The following is a 23,772-nucleotide window of genomic DNA, read 5'->3' on the forward strand; positions in this document are numbered from 1 at the left end:
CCTTGGTTGTATCACATTTAGACTAGCGCTGTATGGGCCTTTTGATGGTGACATTACTCACACAGGCCCATTTGTTGAGCAGGTGCGAAAGGGATTTCTCTGGTATTGCTTCCAACCTTCAGAACACGCTCCCACAAGAATTACGACTAGCTCCTGCTCTCTAGGCCTTTAAGAAGGGTATAAAGATGCAACTTTTCAATATAGCCTTTTAAATAAGCCTCCAAACTCATAAGCTTCCGAGTATCCAATGTAGAGCAGGAGGTCTGGCGAAGGCGATCGTCGCAGACCAGGAGGTGCAGCAGAGAGGGCGGTAGGGAGGCTGGAGGGGTCTCAGCATATGGCATAAGCCGGCTTCTCCAGTTTCTTCCTCTCCCTGCCCATGGAATGCTCCCAGAGATTGCTGTTGCGAGAGACAGCTGGCACAGTTCTTTCTGCAGTAGCTGCAAAGGGGAGAGGAGCTCAGATTCCTGGGTCCAACGCGGGAGTGCTGTCTTCATCCTCAGATCTAGGACCTCAATATCCTGTGTCCCCACACACTCGGTCTAGGAAGTTCATAACATTTTTAATTGTTCTTGGGTTTGTTTTTTACAGCGCATAGTTAAATTATGGAACTCACTGCCACAAGATGTTTTAGAATGTTTTAATCATGTATACTATGTTTTAAATCAGTTTTTATGTGTTTTATAATCGCTGTTGTCCCCCGCCTCGATCCAAGTGGAGAGGCGGGTAAGAAATTTTTTATTATATTATTATTATTATTATTATTATTATTATTATTATTATTATTATTATTATTATTAATGGCCACCAATCTGGATGGCTTTAAAAGGGGGGGTGAATAAATTCCTGGAGGCAAAGGCTATCAATGGCTACTAGCCCTGATGGTTGTGTGCTATCTCCAGTATTCGAGGCAATAAGCCTGTGTGCACCAGTTGCTGGGGAACTTGGGTGTGAGGGTACTGTTGCACCATGTCCTGCTTGTTCATCCCTGGCCGATGGCTGGTTGGCCACTGTGTGAACAGAGTGCTGCACTAGATGACCTCTTGGTCTGATCCAGCATGGCTCTTCTTATGTTCAGTCAATAAGATTTGTTAGCAAGATTTTAAGCTATTACTAGAAAAAGGGTTTACTTGAAATCCAGTTGATATACACGTTGATAAAATAAATAGATGTTTTTCACAACCTTATCAAAAGCTACAAGAAACAAGGTCCCCCAACCTTTTAAATCTTTTAAAATTAATAAATTGGACTACAGGCTAGTCTGGAAGCAAATCTTCTCCTAGTTCTTCATCAGCAAATTCATCTTCATCCACCTTTTTCCTTAGTGCAGTTTTTGGTCTCTCAGCCTGTGGCCCAAGTGGGTCAAGATAGGAAGCATCTAAGGTTTAAAAAGGAAGAAAGAAAAAAATGAAAAACGTGAGTTCTTCCCAAGGACACCAGCGCTTCTATTAATGGTTAACATTTATTTATTTATTACATTTCTATATCACCTAATAACCAGAGCTCTCTGGGGCATTTCACAACAATTAAAATGACAAAATACATAATAAAACACAGAGTTTAAAACTACAGTATAAAAGTACAAACCAAAATAAAACCTACCAGCAATGCAGAGATTTAAAATATAATAACAGATTTAAAGCAGAGCTAAAATTAAGTTAGAATAAAATCATGCTTTACAATCAGGAGTGGCCATATGCTTTGCCTCAAACCTTACAGTTCTGTTCGAAATCCTGCTAAACTGCAGAAGCCTTCCTACTAGTGATATTATCCCATCTTCTCTTCTGCACCAAGTCTACCACTTGCAAAAGGGAACATTTCGCCTTTGGCAGACTGAACAATCAACAGTAATTAGAGGATATCTTTCTGTCTATCCACCTGTCAGCAACCTAGAACAAAGACTGTGAAATGTAGACATTTGAAACTTGGCATCCATACTAAGGGGACCCTAGGGATGTGTGTTTTGTTTCAAAAACACATTAATTGCAATTAATTTAAATGTGTCTATGTGACTTAATCCTGCAATAACTTCTTCAGTCACTCGAGCAGACTTTCCTAACTAGTGCATAGCTTTGCAATCCATGCAGTTTGAAGCCATGGCAGATTAATGGGGTGTGGGGGTAGACACACAAACCATTCCCTCAAAGAGCTATAGAGGTGCCCCATGGCCGGGGCCATTCCTAGGCATGGCAGTGACTGTGCCTTCACTCAAACTAAGGGCCACGAGAAGCTGGCTCCATTTGCTAGTATATAAATAAAATCACACATATTCTATACAGGGCTGTTGCTATTTTGCATGCATATAGGATTGAGGTGAATTGTTATTGGAATTGCCCTTTTACAGGATGGCATTTTTATGTTGTATTTCATCAACCTACTTTAAGTGGAAGTAGGAAGTCTACACTTCAATTTTGTTAATGTTTGCACAGATGTACGTCTCACTGATTTAGCACCTGTTCCCAAGAAAATGTGCATAAGATTGCAGTCATAACGTGCAATGCACGCTTACTTAGGAGTAAGCTCCATTGATGGCAATGGGACTTATTTTTGAGTAAATGTGCACAGGATTGCATTGGGCCTGATCCTGAATGTTTATCAATTTTGCATACAGAATAATCACATTGGTATCACCTGGACCACTTTCAGTATGGAAATATACAATCCTTTTTCAAATACTTGTTTGACTATTCCAGCTTTATATAATGTATGGGCTGTGAGACCAAAATACTAGATAGAAAGTACTTTAGGTAGTTTCCTGGGTTGTCTTGGCTTCTCTGCTATGAACTTTGACTGAAGTAGTAGTATTTTTCTTAATTACACAAATGATCTGAAAATGTAAACATTTCCTTCATTGCAGAGTCCACTGAATTATATGAAAGCAAGCTATTAAGACACATAACTTACCTATTTCTTTACTAACACTGCTTTCATAGGGTTCATTTGTCCCTGGCAAAGACTTCAGTTTAGTACTCAGACGCTCCCCTTTAATAGGGATACTACCAGGATCTGACAGAAGAGAGAAAATGTTCAATAAAGTATCAGGTAGACCATAGAAGCATAGCTTTTCAGCACAATAACAATACTATTAAGTACTTATATGGTGATTTAGAAGGTTCAAAGCATTCCACATTCAGGGTCCAGTTCAGATGAAACAACCTTGGGCTGATAAGACTAGCTTCCCATTACCTGAATCAGGAACCTGAAGTTGAAACCCTGCTTACCAACCAGGATATGAAACTATGATCAGATTCTGACTGTTACCTCCGAACTGGGCCAGCATCTCTGTAATCCTTAGAACTAGCCTCTGAGTCTCTGTAACGTGATAGATAATTACAGATCACCTCCTCTCGCTTGATCTCCCCTGTAGTCCTCGGATGCTTTCTTGATCCAGGTTCCTTGTAGAATTATTTTCCTAGAGAGGTCCACTCAATCTCTCCCCTTGTTCCAAGTCATTGCCACAGGAAGCCCATTTGTTTTAGAACGCATTTCCAAATGCTTAATTTATTGCTAAACTGCAGATTACGCCGTAACTTAATTATTCTGACAGTGGGTTTTTGTTTTAATTAGTAATGGCTGCTTCTATTTATGTTTTTCATATTATTTTAGCAACTGCTTTAGTGGTTATTTCATTTTGATATGTTTTAAACTGCCTAGGAATAAAATGTTATATAAAATGACCCATAAGTTCACATATAAATAGAGGACATGTGCAAGTAGCATGTGTGAGCCTATCATGTCAACTGTGTACAGTTTTCTAGCTCTCTGATCCTTGCCCATACATGAAACACAAGGTCATATTACAAAATCCTGTCAAATCAATGGTTGCTGTTTTCTTTCTTCCTACCCTGTTTTCTATGGGGCAAACAAGGAAGGAAAAAATAAGGTGAAGGAACTTAAGATCTCATTCTGCTGGACAACCACTAAAACAAGGCTTTCTAATGCATATTTTCTCTCATGTGGGACTAACTTTGCTTTCTCACTGCTTTCCGCAACCAGTTTCAGATTGCAAAGGAGTTACTCTTAAAAATATATATAAAATCAATCTATATAACCATTTCTAGAACCAAGATGCTGTGCTTCCATGGATTAATTGCTGAAGCACTAAGAGAAAGAATAGCAATTAAAAATTAAAATCATAGTATTTGTAAAGCATCTAAATAATTCCAAAGGTAAAATATACTCCGTTTCTCCAAAGTCAATCTTACCACTTCTTAGGCTGAACTATGCCTGAACTATTCAGTCAGGGCTGGTGCAAGACCACATATGAAATGGCAGTAAAGTAGCTTGCAAATAAGTTCTGCTCGCATGGAAACAAAAAGAGATCTATACTGTTTGGAAATATGAATGAAATCTATGGTTCCTGATGTTTTGGAAAAAGAAAAGAAAAAAGAAAAGGGGCTGGTCTAGCTGTCATCACCAGATCAAGGTCTCTCATTGCTCTAGCAGTAGGGAGCTCCAAGCAGAATCCAAAGCTCTGCTGCCTCTGCACACAAGACAACAGGACTGGACTCCTAATCTTTAAATAATAATATAATATATTTATTTGTTACCCGCCTCTCCCTCCAGATCAAGGCAGGGTACAACACAAATACAAACACCATCAAATACATATAATTAAAACATTCAAAACTACTACATCATTAAAAGCAGCACATTATTGAAAGTCATCTTAAAATTCAACTGGGTAGGCCTGGTCCTGCAGCCCTGAGCTGAACTATATGCAAGTACCCACCCCCAATGAATACACAGAGAGACTGACCTTTAAAAGAGCCATGTGCTATGAATGACGGACTAGTCTTGCTCTCTCATCAGATCAGAATGAGTAGCTATTGCCCCTAACATGGCTATTGGTTTGAGTAAACTCCATAGCTATAAGAGTTATCATTTCAATGGGTTTGCCTCATTTACCGACTCTACTTAACTAGGTGAAACATGGGGCTGTTCCAGCCTAATGGACAGTTCAGTTCAGCAGTTATGTGGCTGTCATACTACCCCCCTGTGGGGTGGGCAGCTTAAGAGTAACATCAGCCCTCTGCTACCTGTGTGACATGGCATATAAGGTCATTTTAGGGACTACCTCCACCCATACAATTTTAGGCAACACATTATCTACAGCAGAATCACCACTTTAACTTGTTCATCTCTGCTTAGCCCCAAAATTTATTCCCATTTGTGCTCGCCATCAATCAGAATATAATGTTGCTTATGACTTTGGTATATAGCAAATGAAATCCTGCAATATTCTCCCTCTTGAAAGATATGTGGATAGGTGAGCTTTAGTACATGAGGAGTCTTGACTTGGACTTCCCCTTGCTTTGGTAATGTTTTTAATGGTATTAAATGGTATTAATAAGAAGTCTACTATTGTATTCATGAACGGTTGGTAACATTCATCCACATGCCTTCAACTTCACTTCAGAAACGCTCACTATTACCTAAAAGGTTAACTTCACATGCTGTTGAAAAGGCAAATTAAAAACAAATGCTAGAGTGAGCAAAACCTAGCATATTTTTCATTTTTAATCCTTGGCACAATACATCCAGCTAGAATGAGCTCTAACATCTCAGCAAATGTTTTTGTGGCTTGGATCCAAATAATGGTGTGGCTTGTTTTGCATGCCCAAGTGAAACAGGCAGCATCCCGTGCCACATGGCAAACACTTTTTGAAACTGATGGGCGATATGACAAGGTGTTGCTCATAGGAAAAAAGTGAAGTGTCTCATTGAGCATGTGTAAGTCCTTTCACAAGCAAAAAAGAGGCCTTTGGAACTCAACCAGAACTTTTACTCAGATTAATGATCAAATTAAACCACATCAAAATGTGTGTTTCTATGCAAATGCCTATTAACGATAAGGTCGGAAGGTTAACTGTACTCCAATTACTTATTAACTTCATAATGAATATTAATTCCCAAATAACCATTAATGCTTTTTCAATCACCAGGGGGCATTATGCAAAAAATTGGTCTGGATTAATCTCGTTAAATACTTCATATATTCATTATGTTAATCTTTGAAAAATTTAGTTTGATCACCATAATAATCTTAAAAGCCAAACTGATGAGGGTGTTCCTTCAGCAATATTTTTCAGGCACAATTGAATTAAAGTACAACTTAACTCTGCCACTGCAATTAATAGGGCTTAACTCTGGCTGGAAAACGCAGTGATGCAAAGCCCTGTATATTAGTGGCGAGGATTTAGGGTGATGAAATAGGGAACAATAAAAAAGGGAACTTAACGAGGCATCTGGATTCAGCAGAGGCATTCCAATAGCATGGTACAGAAAACATTATTAGGCATACCAGGTAGTGGATGTGTTGTTGCTATGGTTTAAATCTAGGGAATGTTGCTGTTCTTCCAGGAACTAATGCTCCTCTCCAAATCTCAGCGACTTCGTTGTAAACATGAGTCATAAAGAGGTTCAGTGGAATGCGGTTGATCCCAGGCCTTATTAATAGAACAAAAGCCTTATGCAAATATTTTGACTTGGCCAAAATGAAGGCCTGAACTAAGGTAGCCCCATGTTCATGGCTATTCACTCGCATTCACTTTGCAATTAACATTTCTAAAGCGGATTTAACTACCTTGTATTTTGGACAGTTTATTTGATAGACATACTTTATGACTAATTTACCAATCATAGGTGATGCGATGCACCAGGTTTTTTTTTAGTGTGCAGTTGGGGAAAAATGTGCAGTGGAACTCTGATAATGTGCAGTTGATGGTGTGACTGATGTTGTTGGGTCCTGTGATAGTGTTGCCTGAATAGATGTGGGGGAAGAGTTGGCACTTGGGTCTATTGCGTGGTCTGGTCCCTCTGTTCTGTGTACTATTACTGGTTAGCATCTATTTCAGGTTGGGAGGCCAGGACTGGTCTGCCTCCCAAAGCTTGTGAGAGAGTGTCTATGCTGATGATGGCTTGGAGTTTACTGGTGATCTGTTGCAGTGGTTTCAATTGGGATCTGTAGGTGACAACCAGTGATGTACTTCTCTTGGTCTCTTGTCCTTCCTGGGTATCGATATAGCCCTGTCAACTTGTCTTTAAGTTTAAGGTCCTACTAGTGTTGGTGATAATCTGCCTATTTGTGAAAGAGAAATAATGTGTTTGGCATGGGCAGGTGTGTGTGTGCATCTGACAGGGCATTTGTGCAGTTGGAAAATTCGCATTAAAAAAATCCTCCGATGCACATGACTCAGAATTCCAAAACAAAACAGATAACCAACGATAGCACATCCAGTTTATAGATTATTAAATTTACAGACTATTACAATTATAAACAGATTATTTAAAATGTGCAACATTTTGGCATAAAACACCGTTCAGTCACTGACTGATCAAATGGCAACTGTGAAGTTTTTGGTTCCTCTTCCTCCTCCTCATTATGCACTAAACAACTAGATGCTGTGCAATCGATTAAGAACAATGGCACCACCCTCAGGGTTACAATTTAATGTAATTAAGGAAGGACGGAAAGAAACAGGAGCCTGATGAATCCGGTCTGAATCTGCTAGGATTTCTAAAGTTGGCCAGTTTAACATTACTGGCCTCCACTTTGGAAAATGCAAAACTCCATTTTGGAAGTCAGCAAAGTAAATCCATCTTCGTATGTATTTCTGGGTCTGTTGCCCCCTTTTAAGTTTTACTTTTCCTTGAAGTTTTTTCCACTGCCACTTTTTGTGGTCTAGAAAGCATAGCCATTCTCTCCTGTATTTCAATCCATTGCACATTGTTGTTTATTCGTTCAGTCGCTTCAGACTCTTCGTGACTTCATGGACCAGCCTACGCAAGAGCTTTCTGTCGGCCGTTGCCACCCCTAGCTCCCCCAAGGTCAAGTCTGTCTACCTGGGATCTTCAGGGGAATTTTCTGATTTCCTTGTCAGACTATCAGGAAATGAAGATTCTTCTTGAATTTTATGGACAATAGGAGCATCCTCCAAAACTGGACTGACCCGATTGGCTTTTCACCGCCTCTTGCAGTTCTTTGGACTCAAAACGTATTGAACAATCTAGATAACAATGACTGTGTTGCCACTTTCCCCAATCCTGACAGGATTTCCCTGCAAGGGACAGAACTCCAGTTTCTTAGGATATTCAAAGTCAATTCACGTGCTTCTGCTTTTGTTCTCTTGGACAGCATGTGCTTGGACAAGGGAGGCTAGATATCTGCTTCTAAGGTCTGGGTGTCACTTTAGAAAATGAACTTTCCCTTCTTAAAACTCTGTAACTCAAGCGTTTATGTACCCTACTCCCACATGGTAGAGAGCTTTTAAAGAAATATAGCCTTTTCCTTTATGTTTGATTTGCAAACAATTTGATTTCCTAATAATAAGCTTTTTTCTTAATATATACAATGTTGTGGTATTTACTATTGACAATTGGATATTCTGTACTTCAAGGCCGAGCAGGGATTTGCTTTGGAGATTAACACATTATTTTCTTATCTAACTCTAATGCAGGTTTGGGATTATATGAGAAAGAAAACTGAGATGTCTCTAAGACCCTAGAGGACAGACAGAAAAAAAGGAAACTCTCTTCTATCCTCTTTTCTGGCTGGCCTTCGGCAAGACAACCATTCCTTTTAACAGAAGGCCTATATGCACACCCATATACTCATCCAGCCATTTCTGACCTCCAAATGGCTCCAGCCTGCAAGTTGGTCCTATACAGAATAGACTGGGACGACAGAGAGGCTGGAAAGAGCAGGATTATTACGTGGGATAACGTTTACTTTGCTTTTAGAAACCTTGAGTGTGTCACCATTTCAGCAGTACTTACCACCACCGGCACTCCCTTCTCTGCGGGCACGGGCACTACCGTCTCTGCCAGATTTGACACGCTAGAGAGCAGTGAAAGAAAGAGAAGATGTGTGGTTTAATGCCATGATCAAGAACTTCCATAGCATTTTTCATACACAAAGCACACTTCACAATTCTGCTGGATAGTGAGGCCACCCAGTGACCTTCAAGCCCAAATGTGGATTTGTTTGGGAGTTTAACACACTGGGTTGGATCCAGGATCTGCCTTCTGTGGACAGAACAGATCTGCGCACAAAGTTGTCTCCACCCAATTTTCAGGGATTCCCCCTCTCCCAGCTCAGTCCTTTCAGCTGGGCACCCTGACTCTTTGTGTGACATTTTTAAGGCGCTGCCATGGGGGCAAGGGCATGAGGAAGTTAGCTTCTGCCAGTCCACTTCCACGCAGGTAAATCTGGTTCTAACCCACTATATTTCTGTCAAACTCTAATGCTGACTTTTACGTGCCTGAATTCATTGTAAACATCTCCAAGCTTCTCAGACTGTGGGAGTTAAAAGTCCAAGTAAACCAAGCATTTTGTTAACATTACCTCACTGGCTTCCTATAACAGACTCTAAAGGGTGCAATATGCTGAAATGGTCTTCTGCACAACTTCCTGGTGAAATGAACAGGAAATGTACAAGTGCGCAACAGTGTTCTTGCACTACCCCCTTTATTTCAGAGAATCATGTATATGAGACTGTCTCAGTGGACTGTGCCCTAAAGTTGAAAAGCTATGTATATTTATCTCCCCAAAGGTCCTACTGTGCTCATTTTCCATGGGAGGCCATATTCACATGACACCCATATTTGTTTCGCCATCTCATTTCCTGCACCTATAAATAAAAGGATTTAAAAATAATAATACATGGACTAGAATAGACAGTATATTTCAAAATGTCTCTTTTCTGCATTCTATACTCATGAACAGCCTTCACAAATGACCCAATAAGAATAAAAGCCATTCTTATTATCAGTTGTGAAAATACCTTAAAGTTGCAGCCCTAAGCACTTTTAAATATAGTTGGAACCAATGAGATTTAGGGTTGGTTTCACTTGTATACATTACCTCATTTCTCTACATTTCATAGAATCATAGAATAGTAGAGTTGGAAGGGGCCTATAAGGCCATCGAGTCCAACCCCCTGCTCAATGCAGGAATCCACCTTAAAGCATACTTGAAAGATGTCTGTCCAGCTGCCTCTTGAAGGCTTCTAGTGTGGGAGAGCCCGCAACCTCCCTAGGTCATTGGTTCCATTGTCATACTGCTCTAACAGTCAGGAAGTTTTTCCTGATGTCCAGCCGGAATCTGGCTTCCTGTAACTTGAGCCCATTATTTCATGTCCTGCACTCTGGGATGATTGAGAAGAGATCCTGACCCTCCTCTGTGCAACAACCCTTGAAGTATTTGAAGAGTGCTATCATGTCCCCCCTTAGTCTTCGCTTCTCCAGGGTAAACATGCCCAGTTCTTTCAGTCTCTCCTCACAGGGCTTTGTTTCCAGACCCCTGATCATCCTTCGTTGCCCTCCGCTGAAACTCCTCCAGCTTGTCTACATCCTTCTTGAAGTGTGGTGCCCAGAACTGGACGCAATATTCAAGATGAGGCCTAACCAGTGATGAATTTGTGATGAAATGCTTATTTATTTATTTATTTTATTTAGAATATTTATCTACCACTCCCCATCCAAAGATTATTTATTGCATTTATATCCCACTCTTCCTCCAAGAAGCTCAGGGTTGTGCATATAATCCTTCTCGCCACCCCCCATTTTATTGTCACAACAACCCTGAGAGGAAGGATAGACAAAGAGAATGAATGAGCTTCATGGCTGAATTGGAATTTGAACCCAGATTCCCCCAGGCCCTAGGAGTCTAACACTCTAACCATCACGTTGTCTATTTATACATGCTATTCGCACATGCAAGTCACCACTGGACATTGCAGTCATCATCTGACGAATATCGATGTGTGAAATCCATCTAATTTCCAAGTAAATCATTAAGATTGTATTTCCAGTTACAAAATTACTGAGAACTTAAGATGTCATTTACTCCTAGAAATAATAAAAATGGCATTAAAGCAGACTTTGCATGTTGTCACTGTATGGCATAATTTTTTAAAAAATGGTGTTAAAAGTCGCACATAATAAAATTCTTAAATCTAAGACAATGCTCACATAGACTTGGAAGGTTCAGCAACAGGATTTCAATAAAATCTCTGCAAGTTTAAAGCAGGTTCATACAAGAAAGATGAATACAAACACCTTATATTAATGTTGGAAGGGTTCAGCTGAAAAAATACCAGAAGTATTCCTCAACAGCCCTTCAAACAACTTTTGGATTTACAAGATTTTAATATGCAAAACTGGTTTATTATTGTAAACATTCAAATAGTTATAGCCAATTCATTAAAAAAAATGCCACCATCCAGCTCCTATGTTTCTGATATATTTGGCACTGAACTAAAAAGTTTTAATTAAGTTGTTGTAAAGTGTAAATTCTAAAATAAAAATGGTTAAATACTTTAAAAGTTATTTTGAAAGTGTACTTTCTTAGAGTGAGAAAGGCAGTAAGATTTTTCCAGTTTCATCAGTGTTATAATCCGCAATTTTGCTCAAGAATTGTCTCTGTATGTCACAACTGATTGGTATTTAAATCCACAGCTTGGATTTTGTTAACTTTATCAAATTTGAATTTTAATCAACAGGTACGTGGATCTGAGGCTTTTAATTTTAAAAAACAACAGCCATACCAACTCCTGTGTATACTTTTAAAAACCTCTTAAAACAGAAATGTGTGGGCAATGTGTTCATTTAAAATCACAGAATGTGCAGTATTAAAAACGTCGTTCATCAGCAAATTCCTGTAAAGAAACTGCTAAGTCAGCTGGAGGGAGGTACCATAAAAATGGGCAGGTGGGTTTCATTAGGCCATAAGGTCTAAGGCCATGAACCTGTGGATGGATGGAAATGCCTTGAACTAAAAGCATAACCATGTCTGTGAGATTCGTAGGTGCGCAGACTATTAACCTAATGTTTTCAGCTGAAATGACCGTGCTAAAACAACAATTCTGAATGGATGATCCAGCTCTCCCTCGAAAGTCATGTGCAGTTGCCAGGGGAATTGGAAGCTCCCTTCCCAACTGTGATAACCTTATCAGGAGGTGGCCCAAGACTGTTCCATCATGAGGCATTTTGTGGAAGTGGTACTTTGCTGCCATCGTCCCGCACTGGACGTTGACGCTGCCACGCCATGTAAGAACAATAAAAGCTGACCCTCTTCCTTGTCCCAGTTTGTTGCAGCACTTGCTAAGGACAAAGGAAAAGGATAGCATCTCTACACAGCTTGTAGCCTTCCTTCTTCCCCATTCCCTTCATTGAGCAGCACTGCATGAGGCACTGCCCAGAGACACAGGAACTGAAGTCTACAAAGACTGGTTCTGTTGCTTATCAATTTGGCATAGTAGAGGGGAGACTGCCATGCAGCCCATTTTCATTTTCTGTGCTGCTCCTCCCTTCCCTTCTGCAAGTGACACTTGGACTGGAAGCTGCCATTATATAAAATGTGATTTGTTTTAGAGATGGCTGTTTAATAGTGTGCAGGAAAAGTATGTCACTGCAGGCTTTCATATTGGCTCCCTGCACGTGTTCACACACATCCTGGACTATCAGATTTGAACACTTTGCTAGTGTTTAAATTAGGTGGGTGGCGACTGTGGAAAGGGACTTCTCAGTTAGATGCCCCACATGTGGAATGCCCTCCCGCGAATCTCGCTTGGCACATTTGAGGTCTTTGGGTACAATCCAGCTACAGCCCTACTTAGAGTAAACCCACTGAAATGAATGGGACTTAAGTTCATCATGACTAACTTCTGCCTATTCATTTCAATGGGTCTACTCTAAGTAGGGCTGTAGTTGGATTCTACCCTTTGTTTTTTATTTGCTCTCAGCACAATAGTGGCCATTTTGGTAGAATCATAGTGTCAGGCTGTCCAAGAGACGCAATAAGACAGAGACAGGATCACTGTTCTAATGGTTAAGTGCAGTGTGTACAGATCTTTAAGATGCAAAGTGTAATTTGGACTTTCCTAAAAATGACACGACATACCTGTTCCCTTATTTCTTTCAGCTTTTCCACTCTCTTAAGTTTTGTTGCATATTCTTGGGTTTCTTTCAAACCCATGTCTGTGCAGAGTCGGACCAAGAAGCGTAAACCTAGGGGTACAATGAACATTAATGGACTTAAAGCAGCTAATAATAATAATAATAAGCACAGCACAACGCCTAACAACAATGGCCACAATCCAACACAGAGAAAGCGTACTTAAATAATTTTAATGAGTTAAGTACACTTAACTCTATGTTGAGTTGTGAAAACGTAATTCTACAGTGACAATATGATTTAGCAGACATGGTAACAGGGTAGGAAAAAAACTAATTTTCTGCTCTAGAGTCTACCAATACAGCTGTGAAAAACAAAGACATGGAAAGGAAAGAAAGCTGCATGGGATTATATAAAAATACTATCCTATATGCAGAATGGTAATATAATAAGATGCAGGCCCGTATCTGGGCACTGGCAGAGGGGATAGGGGGAGGGCGCCGAATCTGTTTGAAAGTTATTTAAACTTACTAGAAAATTTTAATTAAAAATAAAAATGGCAATTTTCAGGGGATAGCCACGTTAGTCTTAAGGAGTCTTGTGGCATAAGGAGTCTTGTGGCATAAGCTTTCATATAAGCCCATTTCACCAGATGCCTAGAAATATGGCAAATGCTTGTTAATCATACTTGTGCATTTGAACTCACAGATCAGAACACTCAAAGACAAGAAGAGGCATTGGATAGAGTCTTGCCTGCAAGCTGTCTGTATATTTCTGTAAGTTAAAGTTCTACATACCTTCTATTATTATTATTTTTAACGAAAGCTAACAATTCAGAGAGAGTATATACCGTATTTCTTCGATTCTAAGACGCCATCGATTGTAAGACGCACAACAGTACCCCCAACAGAAAAAAAAACTTTGATTCTAAGAAATAATAAATGCACCAGCGATTCTAAGACGCACCTCATTTTTAGAGATGTTTATATGGGGAAAAAGTGTGTCTTAGAATCGAAGAAATACTGTATCTTAGGGATTCAGCAGCCCCTGTGAAAATGACCCTTGGTAAGCAGAGTTCTGGAATTCTTTAATATTTTGGAGCACTCAAAGAATTCGTTGTTCAGAAATTGTATTTTGAATGTTCATAAACATCACTTGCGCTTAAACACACTTATATGTGTGGACTGTGGAATGGCCGTGCCGGAGGAGATTCGTAAACTTAACTCTCTCTCTGAATTTAAGACAGCTTTAAAGACTAGCCTTTTCTGGCAGGCCTACCCAGATGAATGTGAAACCCAGAATTTTTAAGATGTGTTGATTTGTTGTACTAATGTTGTTCCCTGCCCTTGATCTAAAGGGAGAAGTGGGTAAGAAATATATCATTATTTTTCTATATTAGGCACTAAACCGCACTGGACACAGTGGCCCTTACTTCTGAGTAATCATGCACAGCCTTGCACTGTTAGGCAGTATGTGCATCTGTTGGTCTGCACAAGCCAGACATGAATTTTGTGAAGACCGTGCAATCTGCATTCTGTCAACTTCCACCTTTCCCTTGGCCAAAATATGAATGCACAAGCCCTGGACCATATTGAGGGCCAATATTCAGCACAAAGATCCTCTCCCCACAGGATTTTCCCATTCAGTTTAATGCAGGGAATGTTTGCACAGAGAGACTTCCTCCATTGAAGAGGATGGGGAAGCCTGATCATGCAGGAGCCCTGCCATGCACGGAGCTCCGGATGACAGCTATACGTTTATTCGAGCAACAATGTAAATGTCATTGACTTGCTGTAAATGGATTATGATACTCACTAAGCAGTAATGCATGTATTAATACCTTACACAATCCAATTTAAAAAATGAGTCTACCGTAAAAACTGGAAGCAGCACCATACAAAATCGCTTACATTCGGCATTTTCTGGAAACTTTCTGTGAATCACCTTGTAGGTATCAAGGGCTTTTTGGTAGTTACCTGTTAGAAAAAATAAATATTAAATACACATAGACATGTCACACAGCTTTGGAGCGTGGGTGGAATTTAGAGCAGAAGGGGAGGAAGAAAGTTTAACCCTTTCCACTCACACTAATTCACCAGCTTAACTCCTCATCCCCCACCCCCACTAAAGCTGTTATTAGCCACAGAGTAGGAAAGAACAGGTGAAGGCAGGTAAAATGAGGGTACCTATTCTCCTTCCCTTCTGCAGTTTACACAAGCTTTAGAGGAACAATTTAAATCGGAAACAGTGTGGACAGAAGGGGCTAAGCCCCCTTCCCCTCTCACAAATGCTTTCAGCCAAAGAAAAAGACAACAGGAGGTTTGATTACAGGTCTCCTGTGTCAAAAAAGCTTTGCCCTTTTGAGAGATTGAAGGGGCAACCCCATGCATACGTAGACAGAAAAAAGCTGACTGGGGCATGCTGGGAGTTGCGAGGCCTCCCCCCCCCTACCTAAATATGTATACGATCATATCTTAAGTTATTTGAACATTAACAAATCAAACTGGTCATCTTTTCCATTATTACCCAACTACAAATATTAATTACAGACATTAATGAATGGTTGAGAGCCAGTAGTATTCAGACAGAGGGTCCATGATAGTATAACAGATTAAGGAAAGACCAGCCCTGTGTCCTGAAAAATATGTCCAACTGATTAATAATCTATTTTACAAATAGTCTAAACATTATAGCAGCCTCTTTCAAAATGCAAATTCAAAATAGAACTGGATAGATATTATCATTGCAATCTTAAACGCATTCATCTGGGAGTAAGTCCCACTGAAATCAGTGGAACTTATTGCCAAGTAGACCTGCGTAAGATAAGGATGTAAATTCCCTCCCCAACTTTTAGACTAATTGTCAATTAGGGACAAAACAACACCAAATAAAAATTCTGGGTTTTTTTTTAGTTAAAGAGATGACTTGTCAAAACCAGCACGTGCTACGCAAGACGACTTACCACTTCTTCTGTAGCAACTAGCAACCATCAATTGCCACTTCACCTGAGTTGGTCTGCAGGTAAATATATCAAAGTGTTATAAAACTGACCAAAAAAATTCTACAGATATCGAAGATGCCAAGAAAACCCAAGTGAATTTTACTCAAAATGAATCCTTTTTTGGATGAGCAGATAGATAATTTTTCTCTAATGTCAAGGTGAAATCTGTTATTCATTGGGATTACATTTCCATGCCAGTTTTTAGTCTGGAAAGAATAGTACTGAAGACAGTATGCTTGGTGGATGGAGCCCAACATTTTTTTTAACATACAAGCCATGGTCCAGCTGAAGTTAAGCACTGAAATATTTCAACTGGGGAGAATTAAGCACATGTGTGTAGGAATAATAATAAAAAAAACACAAGTCAGTTGCCTTTTATTTAGTTAGTCCATTTGTTCACCTAGTAGAGTCTCTATAGGGATACAGGTAGGAGTTTTTCCTAATCCTACCCGGAGATGCCAGGGATTGAATCTGGGAACTTTGGCTCTACCACTGAGCTGCCTTCCCCTCTCCTAGTGCAATTAATGTGCTTAACTTTGGCAAGATCATTTCCACTGAATTCAGCTTCATAAAGGCATGACATAATCCACTTGTTCAAACGAATGATGTCTGAAACCAGATGTCTTTAAATATAAGTACAATTTATTCAAACTTATTAATATGTACAAAAATATCAGAATGACTGCCATTGGAGTGAAACAGAATGAAAGACTGGCAACTAGGAATTAAGATACGCTAATGGTCTATTTGTTGAAAATCATTAGGGCTCTGTCTTTTTACATTACTATTTCAGGATTAATAATATGTAACTCTTCATGCAAAGGTGAAAAAGAAAGAAAGAAAGAAAGAAAGAAAGAAAGAAAGAAAGGAGTTTTATAATTAACAGATCCCTTCTTTGGACAGTTTTACATCAATATGCAAACAAACAAAGATATGTAGGAGTGTGTTTGCAGTTGCTACACTGGATCTCAAATGCCAAGGGGCTTGTGCCAGAAAAAAATACTTCAAAAGCCAGTCTGATATTTTAAAATTCACTCAGTCGACTCATACATTTTCCACTGGGCAAAGAGTATCAAAATGAATGATCCAATAAATAGACTGCATTTCAGTTTTGAAGTGGTCAGCAAAGCTTCAAGATGTTGTTTTAAAAATATTTTTATTGGCCCCTAACCATTTAAAAACAAATCAATTATTTTCTCTGGAGCAAATGGAGCCAAAGAATTTGGGCACTTCCTGAAAATGTAGGGAGGTGAGAAACTGCCAGGTTTTAGTTGCCAAGAAATAATGAAAACAGAAAAGGCTGTTTGAGGCATTGTAAAACCCAGGTTAGCTTTCGTATGATTTTTTATCATGATGCCACCTTTTAAAGCATAATGCTAAAAGAAGAGTGGCTTGAGACTGGCACTTCACCGGCATCAAGGAATGATGGCACTCTCTTGTTATGGAAAAGTGGCTCATAGGATTGGTTGGCCTGTCAACCAGGCGCCAAGAATCCCTCCACATTCTAAGGGAAAACTACAGAGTTATTTGAAGATTACAACACTGCAGAATATTTATCTATTACATTTCTACACTGCCCGATAACCAAAGCTCTCTGGCCGCTTCACAAAAATTAAAACCATAAAGTACATTATAAAATACAGATGCTCAAAACTACAGTATAAAAATACAACCAGAATAAATTCTAGCAGCAATGCAGAGATTTAAAATACAGTAACAGCTCAGGGTTCACATTACTATAAGAATATAAATAGGTTTTAAAATCCAGATATGAGGGTGATCCTTGCTGTTAAATTTACAAGAGGTTCATATAAGAGGACCCTCATTTTATACGAGACACATTGGGGTGAATGAGGTATTTTAGAAGTGTCTTACTGACTTAAGTTGAATTTATGTTCAAGCCAGGGTGCTTAGAATCAATAAACCTAATCCATGAAATTTTAATAGCTTAAAAAAAATATTTTTAGCTATAGTGTGCTGTATTAAGCATTAATTTAGATCCTACCTTTCAAAGGATCTCCAATGTGTCTTAAAATTATAAAAATACAATACAAAGCAATTAATTTGTCTCTTCAAGAGAGAATCTGCGTGTGTGAATGATGATTAGCTCTCCTTAGCTGTTTGGCATTCCTGCTACTCTTACAGGGCTTAAATCTTTGTAAACCGCCCAGAGAGCTTCAGCTATGGGGTGATATATAAATGTAATAAATAAATAAATAAAATAAATAAATAAATATTAATCAAGCAGAAACAAACCATCTGTCAAGTATACTGTACGGTGGATTCCTGCCTTGAGCAGGGGTTTGGACTCAATGGCCTTTTAGGCCCCTTCCAACTCTACGATTCTATGATTCTATGAAATAAAAACATTGTTGAAAATCAATTGTCTTTGGGTACCCTGGGATCATTCAAGGGAATTGCCTTTTGCCTTGTATCAATGAAGACCTAGTAAAGCAGCCATCCGGAATAACTGGACCTTCTTGATTACTTGAAGGGTGTTTTCTAGACCACCTAGGTAGATGCTGTCACTCAGTGTTATATTTTTGCTTAAACAGAAGCCTCAGCATGACTTCTTTAAAAGTTCCAAACAAATAAAAAAATGCAAATAATTCACATGAAGAAGTAACCCATTATACTTTACATGTAGTTCATTACATTTACGTATATCCGTTCGCTTATCCTGGGCCCAATATAACCACATTGCATAACATCCCCTTGTCAGTGATACTGTGATTAACACATAACAACCACCATTACTTACTGAATAAGTGCTGCTCTTTCAAAGTAGTGAATGGCTTTTTCACAAAATTGTGTGTCAATGTAATAGGCTCCAAGCCATTCAATGACCTCAATGTTTGAAGGGAAATACCGATAGGACTGACAAAATAAAGAAGGTGAAAGAAATGCGACATTAGTGATAAACAACATCTTTATTTTGCTTCTGGAATATCTTACTCATTTACGTGTTTAATTCTCCAGATGCCGAAAATATGTAATAGATGAATGAGAGCAGTGTGCTAATACCCTAACTAATCCCTAAAGAGAATGTGGCACGCTTTGCAATTAACAGAAAACGTTTTAGAAGGCTTTGCTGAGACGAGGGCCATATTTTCCACATATCCTATTTTCAAATACTTTAACTTTGTAAAACTAAGCAATAGTCCACAAAAATACATTCATTTCCTTAGACAATGAATTTGCTCAACTATATTACGATTTTCTGAAAGTTATAATCTGGATATGTTTCCTGCCAGTTTGTTTGGAAGATGTATATTCTGTATTTTGGAAGGGGAAATTCCATCATTTTAAAATTATTAATTGTTTAGATTTTCATAAAGAAATATTTACAGCAGTCCTATGCATGTTTACACAGAAATAAATCTCATTGTGTTTAAGTGTGTTTAGGACTGCAGTTCTAAAAAGCTAAAATACCAATTCAAATTCATTCTATTTATGCTGGAAATAAAAAAAAAAAGCAAAGAGTGCACCAGCTCTCGCCCCTTCCTACCTGTGCAAACAAACCAAAAATCATAGTTGTAGGCAGCTGCCAGAGCAAGAATAGAATGAGAATTGTTACTAAAGGGCCACTGTGTGGTTAAAAATAAATAAATAGGGTAGTTTTTAAGTCTACAGAAGGAGTGGGCAGCTTGTGGCCCTCCAGATGTTTTAGCCTACATCTCCCATGATCTCTCACCATTGGCTATGCTGGCTATGGCTGATTGATGTGAATTGTAGGGCAAAACATCTGGAAGACCATACATTGCCCACCCCCGGTGTACAGAGATGCTGCAAACTAAAAGCAAGAAGAAAAAGGGTGGTCATTTATTAATCTCATGAGAGCGTGCTTGTATATATTGGTATATAACCAACATATATTGCATAATGAATTTTGAAGTGAATGCCCTGTAATTTAAATATTTGCATTGATGCAGGCCTTATTAATATGTGCAACTTGTCATGTGTGTGGTCTCTTATTCAAGAGCCTGTGATGAAGTGTGAAAACTGCCCAAACCACGCTGGAATTCAGTAGCTGCTTGGCATGTGGACCGCTGCCCATGGGGTTAATGTTTGTATCCCACATTATTGTGGTTGTTGTTTTTAAAAAGAGAGTAATCAAAATATGTTAGTTGTTTCTTCGAAAACAGTGAAGGTGTCGATCAGGGGTAGGTAACCCATGGACCCTACCGCCTACGTCAATTAACGGGGCACATAAAAAATGGGAGGGGTAACAATGGTGTAAAAATAGAGCACCAAAATTTAGCAAATAAGCTTAATTGACCCATTTGGAACTTCATAGTGCTACAGATGCCATTAGAAAAAAATGGTGTACCCCATGGACTGCAGCTCACAGGAGGCAGTGGGTTCTGGGGGGAAATTGCCCTGACTCCGGACTCCCTAAATTTGCGTACTCCTGGTCTAGATCTTACTCATGGATAAGAGGGAACCAGAGATATTTCTGCACTAGGCCTCAGTATATCTCCAGAAGGTAAAAATCAAAATTCTCTATATGGACTTTAAGAAGGTTGTTGGGATGAAAGGTTATGATTATAGCAGTCTATTTCAGTTCCCACTGAATTCAGCAGATGTTCTATGGAGGTTGGAGCTGACCACATCCCACATTCTGAAATAGTCTGACAGACTTTAAAAGGATACATTTAGAATAAATGGGTAATGGGTGGCAAATTAAACTAAAATCCAGTAATAAACATGAGGGGTGTATTCATCCACCTCTAACCAATGTAAGGTACCTCAGATTTCTCCTAACTTCTTGTCACACTGCCTGGGTTCATGGACATATACTCACATATGCAACAGATCTATTTAGTCCTAATGGGAGCTGTGTCATGTGAATAATGAAATTAGAAAACAAACTCTCGAACAATATTTAACTTTTCTGTAGCTATTAGCCATTAAAAATGTGTCAACTATACTGCTTCTTTATTAAAAATATGTTCCATAAATAAATTTACCAAGAATTGTTCTTCATTAGTGATAGACTGCTCAAATTCTATTCACTCAGCGTTTTTAAAGTGTCAATTTAAATACGCTTGACCTTGTATGGTGTATAGAATTACAATTTTTTTAAAAAACATACCTCATAGTAATATTGAAAAGCTTGAGACTTATCCCCTTCGTTATCATAGAGCTCCCCAAGCTTTGCTAATGCATGAGAGTCTGTTGGAACAACACTGATAAGTTGCATAAGCCACTCAATGGCCTGATTAGGATCCTCCATTAATTCATATCTGAGGTATTGTCAGTTAAGGAACTTCTCAGTTTTCTGATACATCGCTGACAGACAACTTTGACTGACTGACTGACTGACACATGAGAATTCAAAGGAAATTTCCAAACGAACGTGTACCGTACTTCATATATTAAGTTGAAAAGATACATGCTTGCTATTTGGAAGAGAACCTGGGCACTATTTCGAAGGATAGCGTGAAGCTTCAGAAAAGAATCCAATGCCTCATCTAACCTGTTCAGCTTTTTATAGGTTAAGCCTAAGAAAAAAAATCAACAAAATGAGAAGCATTAGTAGAACTAGAAGATGGAAAAGCTGAAATTCAAGAACAAGCTTATTATGGAAAACAAAAATAATTCAGCCAAAAGACAGGAAGCATTTTTCAGATGGTTCATTCCCATTGTACCAGACATTGCAACAAACTGAGTAGATGGGGTAGAGGAAATTCTAAGAAGTTGGCAGCTTAAGCAGCAGATGTGCTGCCTGATGTGCCATGGCAATCCAAATGTTTACTATTTATTTATTTGATTTATTTATTTGATTTATACCTGTTGTGTTTCCAAGCCCTCCCGCTGCAGTGTGAGACAATAAAGATGTCTGCCAAAGCTTTATTCAGCAAATAAACATCTCTTCACACCTGAAGAGAGGTTAAACACTAGGAAATTTCCTCTAGGCTAAAACTTGGCTAACTAAGCGAGACAATTGTCCTTTCAACAATCCTTCCTGAGTCCCTGTAACTTCAGGAAGGATTCCTCTGAAGAAGACTTTGGCGAGAAGCTAGTTGAGCTGATCACCTCTCACCATCTTTTAGCTCCACCCATTTGAACCTGTGGCAGACTTTGGGATCGGCCAACTCAGAAATCCCTTCCCACCCTGAGGATGGCTGAGTTCCCATAGACTCTGAGTTGTTAACATTTTCACTGATAAGGTCCAGTAAAGAATCATCCCTGGCTGGTGAAGGACCTGGCAAAATCTTCCTGCATAGACTGGTACGTTTCTAGTCCTGTTTCTTCTGCTTCAGAATCTGATTCTGATTGATAGCCTGAAACTCCTTCCTCCACACTAAGGGAAACAGGCCTGATCAAGACAATATCCTGCCTTTCTACCCAAAAATGGCACTCAAGGCTAGGGATGTCAGAAAAATCCACAACAAATGTGCATTTCCCCCAAAGGCTAATGAGTGAAAATGCTCATTTTAGAGAGATTTGTGCATTTTGGGGGGATTTGCATATTTGCATACATCCCTACTCAAGGCAGCTTGAGTTCTATTGACCTAAGTGGTAAAAAGAGAGCATAAACAGAGAGCAACAAACAATATTTCCCCCCCCCCCCCGATCATCTATGGGGTGGAATACATTTGGCCATAGCTCCCAATAAACAAACAGAGCGCTTTACATATGCAGGAATGAAATGCAGACAATCTTAACTGATGCAGAGCTTAGTCTGCAAAGCTGAACCTCGTGACACTAACTCAGACTAACGGATTAGATATGTTTCATTTTGCATGCTTTGTTTTCTGCCACAGGAGTGTGCCCACCACACATACACTTCTTTGTTTCTACCAAGATCATTACCAAGGTCTTCCTGTGGCAGAACATGTTAAGTTTGAAGATACCCTTTGGGTATGAATGGTGGCAGCTGAACCATTGCTTAAACTCCTGCCAACAACAAGCATGAACTACTCAAAGCCAGCAAGTTCTTCCAAGTGGCCTAATAGACCAACTTGGTCCCATGGAGTTCCGAGTGCAAACACAGCTCTTCTACACAACCAACTATAATTTTTTTTTATTATTATTATTATTATTATTATTATTATTATTATTATTATTATTATTATTATTTTATTGCATTTATGTCCCGCCTTTTTTCCTGCAAGGAACCCAAAGCAGTGTATATAATCCTCTTTCTCTCTACTTTATCCTCACAACAACAACCCTGTGAGGTGGGTTGGGCTGAGAGTCTGTGACTGGCCCAAAGTCACCCAGTGCATTTCCATGGCCAAGTGGGGATTAGAACCTAGATCTCCTGACTCCCAGTCTGACACTCTAGCCACTATACCACACCGGCTCTCTGAATTATAAGGCACAAAAATATGCAAGTACAGAGATGTGCCCCCTCCACTGAAATGGTTAAGGAAGCCTGCTTAGACAGGAGCTCTGTCCCAACACTGGGGTGGACATGGGACTCTAGATAGAGACAATTATGCTTACAGCACACACTATTACTTAGCTAGTACAGCAGTAGTCAAAAATGTATAATGAAACTTAAAACTAGCATTTCAGCCCCCATTTCTAAAAAGGGCACATACCACAACCTGAATTCCAAACATAAACTTTATCTCGGACCATAATCCAAGTATCTTTGACTTACCAATATTATAAAGTGCCTCAGTGCATGAAGAATCATTCCTTAGAGATTCCTTGTAAAACTCTGCTGCCTTCTCATAGTCTCCATTTGCAAAAATGGTATTTCCCTTATTCGTGAGAGCAGCTGGGTTGTATCTATCTGAATTGACTGCTAAATCTGCATAGTTGCTTGCCTGTGTAAATTCATTTTCCTGAATTAAACACAGAATACCAATAGTTTATTAACCAGTTGCTTGTCTCATGCTTTAGAAATCACCTCTTT

At 39.2% G+C, this 23,772-nt stretch overlaps 1 protein-coding gene across 2 annotated transcripts in view; it reads right to left on the minus strand.

The window, feature by feature from the left end:
* Positions 1-1,090: 1,090 nt before the first annotated feature.
* Positions 1,091-23,772, minus strand: part of IFT88 (intraflagellar transport 88) — a 52,398-nt gene continuing 29,716 nt past the window's right edge. For both annotated transcript variants that reach the window (XM_063127057.1, XM_063127058.1), the window contains 10 exons: positions 23,515-23,701; positions 21,295-21,403; positions 20,995-21,145; positions 18,661-18,776; positions 15,861-15,913; positions 14,809-14,874; positions 12,905-13,011; positions 8,779-8,839; positions 2,905-3,006; positions 1,091-1,378 (listed from right to left, as the gene is read on the minus strand). In XM_063127057.1, coding sequence (XP_062983127.1) covers positions 1,257-1,378; positions 2,905-3,006; positions 8,779-8,839; positions 12,905-13,011; positions 14,809-14,874; positions 15,861-15,913; positions 18,661-18,776; positions 20,995-21,145; positions 21,295-21,403; positions 23,515-23,701 — 1,074 coding nt within the window. In that variant the 3' untranslated portion in view covers positions 1,091-1,256. The remainder of the gene's footprint in view (positions 1,379-2,904; positions 3,007-8,778; positions 8,840-12,904; positions 13,012-14,808; positions 14,875-15,860; positions 15,914-18,660; positions 18,777-20,994; positions 21,146-21,294; positions 21,404-23,514; positions 23,702-23,772) is intronic.

Source organism: Elgaria multicarinata, chromosome 5 (assembly GCF_023053635.1).
Source record: "Elgaria multicarinata webbii isolate HBS135686 ecotype San Diego chromosome 5, rElgMul1.1.pri, whole genome shotgun sequence".
Taxonomy (NCBI): domain Eukaryota; kingdom Metazoa; phylum Chordata; class Lepidosauria; order Squamata; family Anguidae; genus Elgaria; species Elgaria multicarinata.